Below are 13,975 nucleotides of genomic sequence, written 5' to 3'. Positions count from 1 at the left end.
GTCCGCCCCGCGGGGCATGCCGGGAGCCCCGCCCCCAACATGGCGTCTCACTGACAGTTGGCTGCCGAGCGGCGGAGGCGGGTCCTGCTCCTCAGGGCAGCGGCGGCGGCGGCGGCGGCGGGGCCGGGGTCTCCGGAGCCGGGCGGGGAGATGGCTGCTCGGACCGCCTAGGGCGGAGCTGCACGGGCGCGGCGGCGAGCGGGGCGCTGCCATGGGCCGGTGATCGCGGCGGCCCCGCGCGAGTCTCCGGCCGGGCGTCTGCTCCTCAGCGCCGACCGCAGCGCGGCCATGGGCTCGTCGGCGGCGGCGGCGGCGGCGGCGGCGGCGGCGGCCGCGGACTCGGCGCAGTGGCTCTCGGTGAAGGAGGAGACCATCTTCCTGCACGACGGGCTGATCCGCGTCACCGACCTGGCCGAGCTGCCCAGCGAGATCCTCGGGGCCCCGGAGGCCGCCGACACCGACCTGGAGGTGAGCGAGGCTGCCCCGGGACCCGCCGTCCGCACCCCGGGCCGGGCCCGCACCTCCGCCTCGCCGAGCCCCGCGCCGCCCGAGGGCTGCGGGCAGGTGTGCGGGCGCGAGGCGGGCAGGTGGGGCCGCGGCCGCAGGTCTGCAGCGCGCCCGCCTCCCTCCGTCCTCCGGGCCTCGCGCCCGCCGGGGACTTCGTCTGCGGCTTCCTTTCGAGCGTTCCGACACCCGGCATCTTATCAGACCGTGACCGGGCACGGCCTTCCTGCCCCGGGGGAGCCGCGGCCGCCACCCGGCCCTCGCTCCCCTCCCCCACCGGCCCCCGGACTCACTTCCAGGGCACACCCAGGTTGCTTGGCTTTGGGGACTTATTTATTTTAGCCCTGCATATCCTCAGATCCTCTTCTTCCCCAGGTCTGTGTTTTTTGTTTTTTTTTTTTCCGGGAGAGGATAGAGGCAGTTGCGGGTCCGCGATGGGCAATCCAGCAACTTCTCTGTGTCGTGCCGAGCTCGGATTGACACGGGGCCTTTGTCAGGGAGAGCGGGCGGTGTGGACAGCGAGGCGGGGACGCTACAGCAGCCCTCCGTGCGCTCGCTGGACAGGGTCGTGCGCGCTTTGGGCCTTTTCGTGTGCTTGGGGGGCGCCGAGCAGCCCAGGCCTAGGAGCCGTGGCAGGTGCAAAAGCAAATCTCATCAGTTGTGCCGCTGGGCTTTGGGAGGCAGAAGGAAACCAGATCTGCTTGGTTAATGGGAACTTTGCACCGACTTCGCTCGGTTTGGTGTTGGCCCAGGGATGGCAATACTGGCGGTGTCATTTCATGGAGGCCGGCGGACGCTGACGAGGCTCCCCCTCCACTCGGTGGGATGGCATTTTGATGTGTAGGTAGCATGGGGTGTCATGAAATTGTTACTGTCGCAAGGAGGGCTTTCTGGGGTAGGGCACAGGGTGGATGGCCTGTCTTCTGGCTATAAACGGAATGCGAGGAATCTTTTGTGTTGTTGCGGTTTTGCGTGCAGTTTGGCTTTCAGCACCACGAACATTTATAGCAATGAATTACAACCCATTACTGTGTGTTTCTGGAAACGGCACTGATCAGATCACATTGGCCGAGACATTTGGACGTGCTTGAGATGTGAATAGCTTCCACTGTATTTTTGTGTCTGGGTTTGAGATTGCTTCAGCATTCCGGTTGTGAACCCTTAATTGATTTATTTTACAATCTGGCCACCAAAAAAGGGAAGATGTAAGTTGGTAGGGAATTCCTAGCAGGGAGTCATAGTCTTATTATGTCTCATTTGGGCCTATTCTATAAAAAGCAAGGTGTATCTGTCTAATCTGCCTGAAAACTCAGAGGGTGTTATGCTATGATGGTGGAATCTTTTGAATTAATTGGCTCTGTTGTGGGTGAAAGGTGGGATGTGGATGTTTTTTGTTCCTCAGAGACTATTCCAAGTTCGCAGAACCAAAATTTTTATGTATATGTAAATTATGTAATTTATTTATTTTTGGGATTAGAAAGAGTAGGATTAGTTAAAATATCTGTGCTTATTAAATTAGCTTTCTTAAAATATTTACTGTATAAATATATTGAGTGAATTTGTCAGCTGTTTGCACAGAACAATAGTTTTAAAGGAAAGAACCTGCTAGAACCTCTGGCCTGCTAGATTAAAAACATTTTTTTTTTTTTAATTTTTAAATCTATAGTCTGACTTCTAAGAAACTAATATGGGTATGGGTGATAAACATTTATGACTGGCAGTAGTGAAGAACTTTTTTCATTTCTTTCCTCATGTTATATAGGCTATAAATCATCAGGAGAAACAGCTAAGAATGTTTTTGTTTTTGTGGCTATTATATTTGTGATTGTGTGTGTATATTCACTTAAATTATTTGATAATAATGTTGATTACATGTATCCTTTGTGTCAGACATTATCTTATTAAATTCTCAAAAAAAAACTCTAGGAGCTAATATTTAGAAATATTGCACCCATTGTACAGATGGAGCAAGTAAAGTACAGTGTAGGTATGAGACTTGCTCAAGATCACGTAAAGAGCTTGGACATTAACCAAGTTCTGTTCATCTCAAACATATCTCCTAATCATAATACTTTACTGCCTCCATGCATGTATAATGTTTTTATTTGTAATTGTTTCTAAATTTCATAACTGGCTACAGATGGAGTAATAAACAGATATCTTTACTGCCTTTCTAATAACTCTTTCTTTTTCATATTTGAGGAGGATTAGAGCTTTGTCAATTTATTAAAAGCTAACTTTTGAAATACTACCATGTCTATGAAGTCACTCTTCAAACCTCTCCTTCCAGTGGACATCTGGGTGAATAATGGCCATTTTTCACTGGGTTTTATAATATACATAATTCTTCAGCTAACAATTTTGGATTATGAGGGATGAGACTCAAACTAAGTCAACTAATTTATGACTGGCAACCTTAATGCACAAGACTGCAACAGAGGTTCAGAATTTTAGAGCAAGAAGGGACTTCACAGGTAATGGTTTCTCTCATTTTAGAAATAAGTTATCTGAGATCAGGAGAGATTATGACTTGGTTGCTATAGCATAGCTGGTTATGGCAGGGCAAACGACTACACCCTGGCTTTCTTGCCTTTGAATTCCAGTGTTCTTTTCACTCTGTGTCACTCAAAGTTAAATGTCAATCTGAAAGAAGAATCCATCCTAAGAAGTATACCAACATTGACTTAGTATTTTAGTTTAAGCAGGAGCAGAGTATTTGAAATAAAATTTTTTTTCTTCTCAGTAAATTCCAAACAGGTGTTTTTTTTGTTGTTGTTGTTGTTTATTTGTTTTTAATCAATAAATAGTGTTTAATCAACAAATTCATTCAACAAGTATTGGTAGAATTTTTTTTTTTTTTTTGTATTGGTGGAATTTAGAAGTGAGCTGGGCCCACTGACCTGGTTGCTGGGGATATAGCAGTGGGTAAAATAAAATCCTTGTCCTCAAAAAGCTTATATTTTAGTGGGAGGATATACAGACAGTAACAATTAAATATATAATATGACGTATGTGTGTGTGTATGTGTGTATATATAATGGCACGTAAGTGCTAAGGAGAAAGTATAGCTAGGTGAAGAGGTGCGAGCATTGGGAAGAGACTGCTTTATATCAAGTGGGCAGGAAAGGAAAGCCCAGGGTGGCCTTTGAGCAGAGACCTGAAGGAAGTGAGGAAGTATGCCATATGGCTACCAGGGAAAGAGCATCCCACACGGAGAGGACAGCAAGAGCCAAGTCCCTGAGAGGGAGGCATCCTTAGCATGTTTGGAGTTCTGAGCTCAGTCAGCGAAGGGGAAGAGGAAAGATGGGGAGCTGGGGTTGCAGATCAAGTAGGGCCTTGTGGGTAAGGGCTTTGGATCTTACTCTGGGTGAGTTAAAAATGCAGAGTGAGGCTTTTATCTTGTCATTTGTAATAGATATCTGTATTTGTTTTAATCTTATGTTGCTCGCAGAAAGCAAGAGCATATAGGAAATTATATTTTAAGTGTGGAAATAGATATACATTTAAGAGAAATAAAAAAGCAGTAGCTCAAAAATGACAGCTCTAATGTTATTGAATTTTGTGTTGTATTTCATGGAACATTAATCTTTTTAAACTAAAGGGAATTCAAGGGTGGGGGAAGCAATAGCTTAGTTGTGGCAGCTCCAAAACCTATCATTTTTCTTTACAAACTCTCGATGGGGTCAGGCGTTATATGTATGGATGTTGACAGAGAAGTTAATTAACATGCCCAAGGTGGCCAAGATATTTCTTACCCCACAGTTTATATTCCTTTTAAATTCAAGCATTTTGGTTAGTGTTTCTCATGTTTCATTGTGTTTGCTTGTAAGTACCCCCTCAACACACACACATGCACATACCACACAACGACTTGAACATGAATGTTCAAGTCAGCTTTATTTGTGACTGCCCAAAACTGGAAACAATCCAAATGTCCGTCAGCAGGTGATTGGATAAACAGATGTGGCCCATCCATGCAGCAGAATACTACTCAGCAATGAAAACGAATGAACTGTTGATACAACGTGCATGTGTGCTGAGCGGAAGAAGCCAGCCAAACAGGAGTATAGACTGGATGACTTCATTTATATGAAATTCTAGAAAATGCAAACTGCTCTGTAGTGGTTGTCTGGGGATACAGGCAGGTAGGAAAGGATGAGAGGGATGGAGAGTACAAAGGATTATGAAGAAACTTTGGGGTGATGGATATTTTCCTATTTTGATAGTGGTGATGGTTTCACAATTGTATGTGTATGTCAAAATTCATCAAATTATACACTTTAAATATGTACAGTTTATTGTATGCCAATTATACTTTAGTAAACAAATGAAATGTAAAAGGCTCAGCAGGATATCTGTTGGTTATTTGTTTTTTTTTGCTATGTAAGGAAAGGGGCATTTGGGTTTGGAGATGATCAACTGAAATAGACAAAGCTTATGATACACTCAAATGAAATCTCAGAGATGATATTTAGATGTACATTGATCTATTCTCCTAGCAGAATACCACCAGCCTGTTTATCCTTTGGGCAAAATCCTTTGGAAAGTATTTATTTACTTTTATAGAATTCCAGATTTAGAAGTGTTAATAGATGAACAAACTACCCCCATTCACCAGTAGCACTGGTGACCATGCAGTTAATGAGCACTTTAATAGGAGTCAGTGAATCTTAGATGTAGTGTTCTGTGAGCTTGGGCAAAAGACACAACATGCTCTTAGGCTTAGGCTCATCTGGCTAGAACTAAAGTGAAAATGAAGTGTCTGAGGACTGTGGGTGACAGTACTGCCTAGACGTTAAGGTTAGACTTAAAGAGTCAGACTGGGATTGAAATTCTAGCTCTGTCCCTTACTAGCTGTGTGACCTTAGGCAAATTCCATACCTTTACTAATCCCCAGTTTCTTCTGGTGCAGCTTCTTTGTCATCATTGTCCCCATCTCTACTACTGCCCTGACAATAGCGCCAGCATATTGCGTGCCTGGCTCTGTGCTAAATACTTCACACCCATTATCTCATTTAATCCCCACAAAAACCTTATGAGGTTGGGACTGTCAGTATCCTTATTTTACAAGTGAGGAAACTGGCATAGACAGAAGTTAAGTAACTTGACAAAGGTCTTACAGTTAGTGGCAAAGCTGAGGCTGACATCTGTCTGGTTCCAGCCCAGGGTCCATACTTAAACTGTTATGTTAGACTGTCATTTGTCTATAAGAGAGGGGTAATGATAGGGTTAATGTAAAAGTTAAAAGTATAGATGTGATTATGTATTTAAAATGTATTGACTTCTAAGGTGCTGTGTTGCTGGAAAGTTATTTTATGAGTATTCAGTCAGTTGCACATCATGTATGAAAACAAAACTATCCCTCCAACACATTTTTTTCCCCGTAGTAGTGGAGATGGATAGATTATTTATTTATTTATGGATGATCCCTCTGGATTTTTCTTCCTTCCCAATTTGTTTGCAGTATGGCTAGGCAGATAATAGTTAGATAGTCTTCATTTCAGTTTTCCTCCGATCATATACCTAAGGACTTGCTAAATAAATCAGCTTTGATTATTATCTGCCTTCTTGGCTTCCATATTGACTGTCACCAAATACCACCTGTTGGCAAGGGCTGCTGGGTGGGTTGTCATGCACCTGTTCTTTCCTAGGTCTTAAGGTACCTGTGGTGATAATTATGAAAGGACTGTCGATTCCTGAAAGTGCCCCATGCTTTCTCCTCCCCGACTCTTCCCGTCTTGTTTTATAACAGTGGTTGTGGGGTGAACACAAGGAATATAATCTGCTTTGCAAGATGTTTAGTCAATAGTTGTAGACAAATGTAAATAGCAGCAGGTGATCAACTATGCGACAAATGTATAGTTATTTCAAAAGGAGAAAAGACTGCAGAAATTGTGTAACTATTATTTTGATCCTGCATTTTAAGCACAGCTTATGTGTCTATTAAATTTTTTAAGACTATGAGTAATACACGAATACATTCTTACACAAAATGGAAATAATAAGTAAAACTGAAGTCCCTTTTGACAATCGTCTGCAGTCTAGGTCTCCTTCTCCTCCCCACCCTGGTCAAATTAGTGATAAATTTTTTTGTATATTCTTCAAGACTGTTTTTAAGTGTGTGTGTATGTGTGTATATAACACATTCTATGTTTTTTCTTTTTTACACAAAAAATGTCATGTTAGACATATCTTTCTGTAACTCACTTTCTTTAAAACTCAACGAGGTTTTGATCATTCTATGTCTCCATATATATATCTACCACATTATTTTTAAGTGCTGCACAAGAATCTAGAAATGCCGTAGTTTTATTTAACAGTTCCCCTGTCAATGGGTATCTTAGTTTCCTGTTGCTATGCTAACAAATTATTACAAATTTAGTGCCTTAAAAAATGCAAGTTTATTCTATCTCTGGAGGTCAGAAGCTTGAAATGAGTCTCACTGGGCTAAAAGTCAAGTGTTCTCAGGTCTGGTTCCTTCTGCAGGCTCTAGGGGAGAATCCATTTCCTTACTTTTTTCACAGCACCTATTGGCCACCTGTATTCCTTGGCTTGTTGCTCTTTCCTCCATCTTCAGAGTACATCACTATAGCCTGCGATCTGTTGTCACAGCGCCTTCTCCTGACTGCCTCCTCCCACTTCCCTTTTGTAAGGATCCTTGTGAGTACATTTGGGGCCCTCCCAGATAATCCAGGATAATCCCCATCTCAAGATCTTTAACTTAATCACATCTGCAAAGTCCCTTTTGCCATCTAAGGTCACATTTCTAGGTGCTAGGGAAAACTGTTCTGCAGTGCATATCCTTGCATGCCTGCTTGTACAATGGTGGGATTGTTTCTCTAGGGCACATTCTAAGAAGTGGAATTGCTAGGTCAGAGGTGACAATCTTAAATTTTAATAGATACTGCCAAATTGCCCTCCCAAGTGACTACCAATTTATATTCCCAGTATCAGTGTTTGATAGGACCTCTTCTCCGCACGCTGTCACTAAAGCCATTTTAGAACTCACAGGTTTGCTGAAATTTGTTATTTGCATGAAGCAATGGCTCTCACTCCAAAAGATGCATCCAACAGATGGAATTGGGCAGGTAGAAATGCATGCAGAACCCTGGTCAGTGAAGGAAGCCAGAGTTTTCTGTTAGTGCCACGTATCTCTTATCACTTGGCTTCAGAGCACCTCTCTGTGGCTTGATCTCCTTGTCCTGGCATAGAGTCATTTTGGTCAGTAATCCAGTTAATACACGTCATGTCCATATATAGGCAGGAGAGAACCGAGCACTTCTTACTCTGCGATGGTTTGGGGACGTGCCAGAGGCCCGCAGAGCGAGGGAGCTGCGCACACCGGGAAGGGACGCAGAGGCTACTGAAGTGTGCTCACAGTGCACAGCGATTGTTAGGCAGACTGTTTGGACTTAGATTCCCTTAAAATTTTCTCTCCTACATGCTATTAATAATATCATGAGTAATTCAACAGTTTTTGACCTATATGAAAAATATTAAGTGGATTGTATTTTTATGCTATGCAAAATCTTTTTTATTATAAAAAAGTAATATAGGCTGTGCAGTGTAATCCTTGCACTCTGGGAGGCCAAGCCCTGGCACTGCTTGAGGCCAGGAATTGGAGACCAGCCTCAGCAAGAGTGAGACCCCATCTCTACAAAAAATAAAAAAATAAAAAAATTAGCAGGGCATGGTGGGGCACACCTGTATCCCAGCTACTAGGAGGGCTGAGGCAGGAGGATCGCTTGAGTCCAGAAGTTGGAGGTTGCAGGGATCTATGACGGTGCCAGTGCACTCCAGCCCATGTGACAGAGTGATACTCTGTCTCAAAAAAAAAAAAACAAAAACAGATAAGTATTATAATATATGGATTTTTTTGAAAATAGAGAAGACATCTAAAAGCGTAAAAGAGACAATAAATACCCTGGGATTATACCATCCAGAAAAAATTCTTTTTTTTTATTCTTTAAATTTTTTAGTTTTTTAGTTCTTATCCTCTTTTTTATTTATTTATTTTTTATTTCAGAGTATTACAGGGGTATAAATACAGAAAAAAATAATTTTTATCATTTCCTTTTTCAGTTTATATTATTATGTATATAAACTTGGGATTATATGCTACATGCAGTTTTGGATCCTTAGTCATTTATTAGTCACATTTTGTTGAATGAGATTTAAAGACATAATTTTTAATGGCTGCACAGTAATTTATGGATATACTATAATTGTCTTGTATATTACTGCTATTCAAATCTATTTTAAAGATAATCTGCTATTTGAAAGATAATACCAATTTATAGGGAGCGGAATGATTTTTAGTGTTTAGAATTATCTGTTTGATAAAGTTTGGTTAATTATAAATTTATAGTGATTATTAAAGCGTTTCTGTGACTTGTAACTATTAAAACAGTTTGTAATTTAAAGGGATTTTAATAGTGCTGTATGAATCCTCTCCCAATAATGTTGAACATTTGTGTGGAGCTTTGAGTTTAGAACGTGCTATTAAGCACATTTGTACAATAATTAATGTTCCACAATGGGACACTTTGGAGTGGACACATTTGAATCTCTAGTGCTTTTACTGAAACCTGCACTTGGCTGAATTACTAGGTCAGAGCACAGTGTGTAGCAATTTTAGATTAACAATAAGGAGATGCATAATTTGTAAACTATTTTATGCAAATTGTAGGTTTAATAATGCTAATAACTACAGTATTGGTTTTATACCAACAAAATATTAACAGTCAGCTTGTATTAATATTTGTAATGGATCTTTTCTATGTTTACTGTTTTTGCTGTGTGCTCTGTAGTTTGCATTACTGATTTCAAATGTATAAAGTCTAGTACAATAGATGTAGCTATTTATGGGGTAGAATTGAAAATCTAGACCTTCTATCTATATGATGTTTGCCTTTTTTACTGTTGAAATAAAATAATTAAGAATGTTAAAGGAGAATCATGCTGGGCGAGGTGGCTCATGCCTGTAATCCTAGCACTCTGGGAGGCTGAGGCGGGCAGATAGCTCAAGGTCAGGAGTTCTAAACCAGCCTGAGCAAGAGCAAGACCCTGTCTCTACTATAAATAGAAAGAAATTAATTGGACAACTAGAAAAAAAAAAAAATATATATATATATATATATATATATATATATATATATATATATATATCAGCCGGGCATGGTGGTACATGCCTGTAGTCCCAGCTACTTGGAAGGCTGAGGCAGAAGGATTGGTTTAAAAATAAAAAAGAATGTTAAAGGAGAATCAGTGTTAACATATTTGCATTAAAACAGTGGTACATAGTAGAAGAATTGCCCTCTTTATTTCTTTTTTGAAACAGAGTCTCACTCTGTTGCCCGGGCTAGAGTGCCGTGGCATCAGCCTAGCTCACAGCAACCTCAAACTCCTGGGCTCAAGTGATCCTCCTGCCTCAGCCTACTGAGTAGCTGGAACTATAGGCATGCGCCACTATGCCCGGCTAATTTTTTCTATATATTTTTAGTTGGCCAGTTATTTCTTTCTTTCTTTCTTTTTTTAGTAGAGATGGGGGTCTTGCTCTTGCTCAGGCTGGTCTTGAACTCCTGAGCTCAAACGATCCCACCCACCTGGGCCTCCCAAGTGCTAGGATTACAGGTGTGAGCCACCCGGCAGGCCCTTTGATTCTTGATACTAATTCCTTTCTAGTCATTCAGTTACAGTGTAGCTGTAAAATAACTTTTAATCTGGAAAGGAGCAATATGGATGGAAAGGTTAAAATACATCTGGGGAACTTTGGAGGAAGCATCTTTTTCATTGAGCTTTTATTTATTTATTTATTTATTTATTTTGAGACAGAGTCTCACCCTGTTGCCTAGGCTAGAGTGCCATGGCATCAGCCTAGCTCACAGCAACCTCAAACTCCTTGGCTCAAGGGATCCTTCTGCTTCAGCCTCCCAAGTAGCTGGGACTACAGGTATGTGCCACCATGCCCGGCTAATTTTTTCTATTTTTGGTAGAGACAGGGGCCTCACCAGCTCAGGCTGGTCTCGAACTCCGCCCGCCTCAGCCTCCCAGAGTGCTAGGATTACAGGCATGAGCCAAGGTTGGTTGAGCTTATAACAAAAGTTTCATCTCCCTCAGGGGTCCTGAATCTGAATAGAATCCAGGGATCCATGGGATCCATGAATAGAATTCATAGCAGCTATGAACTTGGGAAAAATATATCTTTTATTTTCACATACCTTTAGGTGAAATTCAGCATTTTCTTCAATTCTGAATGTAGTCAACAAACTCTAGAGATATTGGCAGGCCTATGACTTTGTAACCGTTAGAAATCATAAATATTACAATTGTTGAACATATTTTGAAATATTGTGTATGCTCACCATCACTTAGAAGCTAACTATAACAAGTCCCTATGATATCACAAGTTTGTTTCTTTAAGTATTTTGATAACTGTATTTCAGTATACTATAATAGGTTTCTTATAATCCCATGTATTTTATTTTATGGATTTAAAAATACTATCTGAGAAGGGTCCACAGGTTTCACCACATTGCAGGCGAAGAGCCCTTGAGACAGACTCTGTTTCTTCTGTCATCTCTCCCTTTTTAGTTGGAGTTTGCCAGAGACCAGCATAGTTTGCAATGGTCTGAAGTCAGTAACCATATTTTTTAAAACCCTGAATATATTTTGTGTTCAAAAATGTTATCCTCCTACAAATTTTTCTACTACCTACAGACTACAAGTTATTAGTAATGGTTTTCTTGGGTGATCTGATTTTTGCCCATTTGCCAAAGATGGTATTATTCACAAGGAAGCTATTTTTTAAGAAAATAAAAGAGCTGAGAAAAAGTGACAAGCAATTCTTTCAGAATAGAACAGTCTTTTTTCTCACCAAGTATTTTGGGTTTTTCTCCCTTTTTGGAGGAGAATATTTGTCAGCCGGAGCTATGTGAATAATACTCCATTAATGTACTTTGTTTTTCTTTATTTTTTTCTTTCTTTATTTATTTTTTTTGTTTTGAGACAGTCTCACTCTGTTGCTCCGGCTAGAGTGCCATGGTGTCAGGCTAGCTCACAGCAACCTCAAACTCCTGGGCTCAAGTAATTCTTCTGCCTCAGCCTCCCGAGTAGCTGGGACTACAGGCATGCACCACCATGCCCAGCTAATTTTTCTATATCTTTTTAGTTGACCAATTAATTTCTTTCTATTTTTAGTAGACACAGGGTCTCACTCTTGCTCAGGCTGGTTTTGAACTCCTGACCTTGATTGATCCTCCCACCTCCGCCTCCCGGAGTGCTAGGATTACAGGCGTGAGCCACCATGCCCGGCCCGTTAATGTACTTTGTATTGGCATCTTACACTGCTAATAAAGAACCTTGTTAAACAGGTAGCCTCTAGCAGTAATAGTTGCTATCCCAAGAGAAACATTGTTTTTATAATCTGACATAATGCATTTTACTTTCATCTTCTCTATAGTGTATAATTATGTGCTGTGGTTTGTTTTATTGTTCAAATGTTATTTTACATTTGTATTGTCAAGGTTTAGGAGTTTTACTTAAATAGCCTCCAGAACTGCACTGTCCAATTGGTAGCCACTACCTACCTGTGGCTTTTGAGTGTTTGAAATGTGGCTCCTCAGAATTGAAATGTGCTAAAAATGTAATATACATCGAGAAAAAAGAGAGAGAGAGAGAGAGAGAGAGAGAGAGAGAGAGAGAGAGAGAGAAAGAAAGAAAAATAAAAGATCTCAATAATATTCTATATTGATTAAATGTTGAAATATTTTGGATATAATGGGCTAAGTAAAATATACTGTTAAAATTAAATGTAATTTTATCTGTTTTTACCTTTTTAAATGTGCCTTCTGGAAAATATTAAAATACATATATGTCTCACATGTTTCTATTGGACAATGCTACTATAGATAGAGGTTGGCAAACTATGGCTGTCAGGCCATATCCAGTCAATTATCTGTTTTTGTAAATAAAGTTTTATTGGAACTAACCAGCCTGTTCATTTATATATCATCTGCCTTCATGCTGAAAGGCAGAATTGAGTAGTTGTGACAAGACCTTATGCCCAGCAAGCCTTCTGGGGGGGCACTGTGTTGGCTGCTTTCACATATACTATTTTCTTTTCAACCTTCTCTATGAGACAGATAGAGGAGATATTATTTTAGAAAAAAAAAAAAAAAGGCTTAGAGAAGCAAAGTGATTTGTCCAAGGTCATATAATTAGTTAGCGCTAAGATTAGGACTATAGTTCAGTCTTCTCAGTGATTTTCCACTATACTTCTGTTTTAGGTAGCACTTGACCTTGATAACCAGTTATCTCTGAGACAGTAGTTAATGGCAGCTATTTTAAATAAGAGCTTCACAGCTCAGCCTACGCATGGCTGTCAGAGTAATCTTCCCAAAGCACAGTTATGTTACCTTCTTGCCCAAACCTCCAATGGCTTCTCACTTCCTGCAAAATAAAATAACAGTTCCTAAGCATGGCATTCAAGGTAGCTCTGATGTGTCTCCATTCTACCTTTCCAATCTTATCTCATTACTACTTACCCTCCACACCACAAGGATCTCATATTTTACAAATTCTCCTTCTATTCTTTCCTACAGTCTTGACTCATGGGGTGTCATTGCTCTGGGGAACCCCACCTCCACTTTTGGAACCTTAGTCTCCATAATTCAAGATGCAGATCAAATGCCACTCCTCCAGGAAATTTACATGATGCCTACAGTTAGAAGCAGTTACTCTCTTTTCTTTATTTCCACAACACTGCCTTATACATCTGTTTATTTGCATGCTTGATCTCCCTTAGTATGTTATAAACTCTTTGAGGGCACCCACTTCATATTGTACATCATTGAGTACCTACCAATATATAGGAACTCAAAAATTAGATATTGATTGAACTCAGTGTTTCAAGAAAAAGCATTTAGAGCCAGTGAAAGGATGTGATTTAATAAATAAGATCATGAGCTGAGATCATAGATCAGGAAACATTCACTAATGGAGAATAAAATAAGAATAGGTAGTTATTTTTGATCAATGTAAATTTTTTAAATATTAAAATGTTAGAATTTTATAAAACATGAAAGATGCATAAAAGCATAAAGGGAAAAATAAAAAGCACTCATATCACTGTCACCTAAAGATAAATAGAGTTCATGTTTTCATGTATTTCCTTCCAGACCTTTTTTTATGCCTATGACTTACACAAATACACATTTTAAGAAATTAACATTAGGCTGGGTGTGGTGGCTCATGCCTGTATCCCCAGCACTTTGGGCTGCTAAGGCAGGAGGATTGCTGGAGCCCAGGAATGGAGTTCAAGACCAGCCAGGGCAATAGCAAGACCCTGTCTCTACAAAAAATAAGAAAAATTAGAAAATAAGAAAAATGGCACACACCTGTAGTTCTAGCTGTTCAGGAGGATGAGGCAGGAGGATGGATCCTTTGAGCCCAGGAGTTTGAGGTTGTAGAG

The 13,975-nt window shown here is 40.7% G+C and overlaps 1 protein-coding gene across 5 annotated transcripts in view; it reads left to right on the top strand.

Annotated features, from left to right (window-relative positions):
* Nucleotides 1-24: 24 nt before the first annotated feature.
* The window catches only part of HECTD4 (HECT domain E3 ubiquitin protein ligase 4), a 179,885-nt gene continuing 165,934 nt past the window's right edge, over nucleotides 25-13,975 (top strand). For 3 of the 5 annotated variants that reach the window (XM_075996572.1, XM_075996571.1, XM_075996570.1), the window contains exon 1: nucleotides 104-468. In XM_075996572.1, the coding sequence (XP_075852687.1) occupies nucleotides 289-468 (180 nt within the window). In that variant the 5' untranslated portion in view covers nucleotides 104-288. Of the gene's footprint in view, nucleotides 469-13,975 lie in introns of all 5 variants that reach the window. The other 2 variants (XM_075996573.1, XM_075996574.1) reach the window with 2 other exon arrangements.

This window comes from Microcebus murinus, chromosome 22 (genome assembly GCF_040939455.1).
Source record: "Microcebus murinus isolate Inina chromosome 22, M.murinus_Inina_mat1.0, whole genome shotgun sequence".
NCBI lineage: Eukaryota > Metazoa > Chordata > Mammalia > Primates > Cheirogaleidae > Microcebus > Microcebus murinus.
This window is presented reverse-complemented; position numbering and strand designations above follow the sequence as displayed.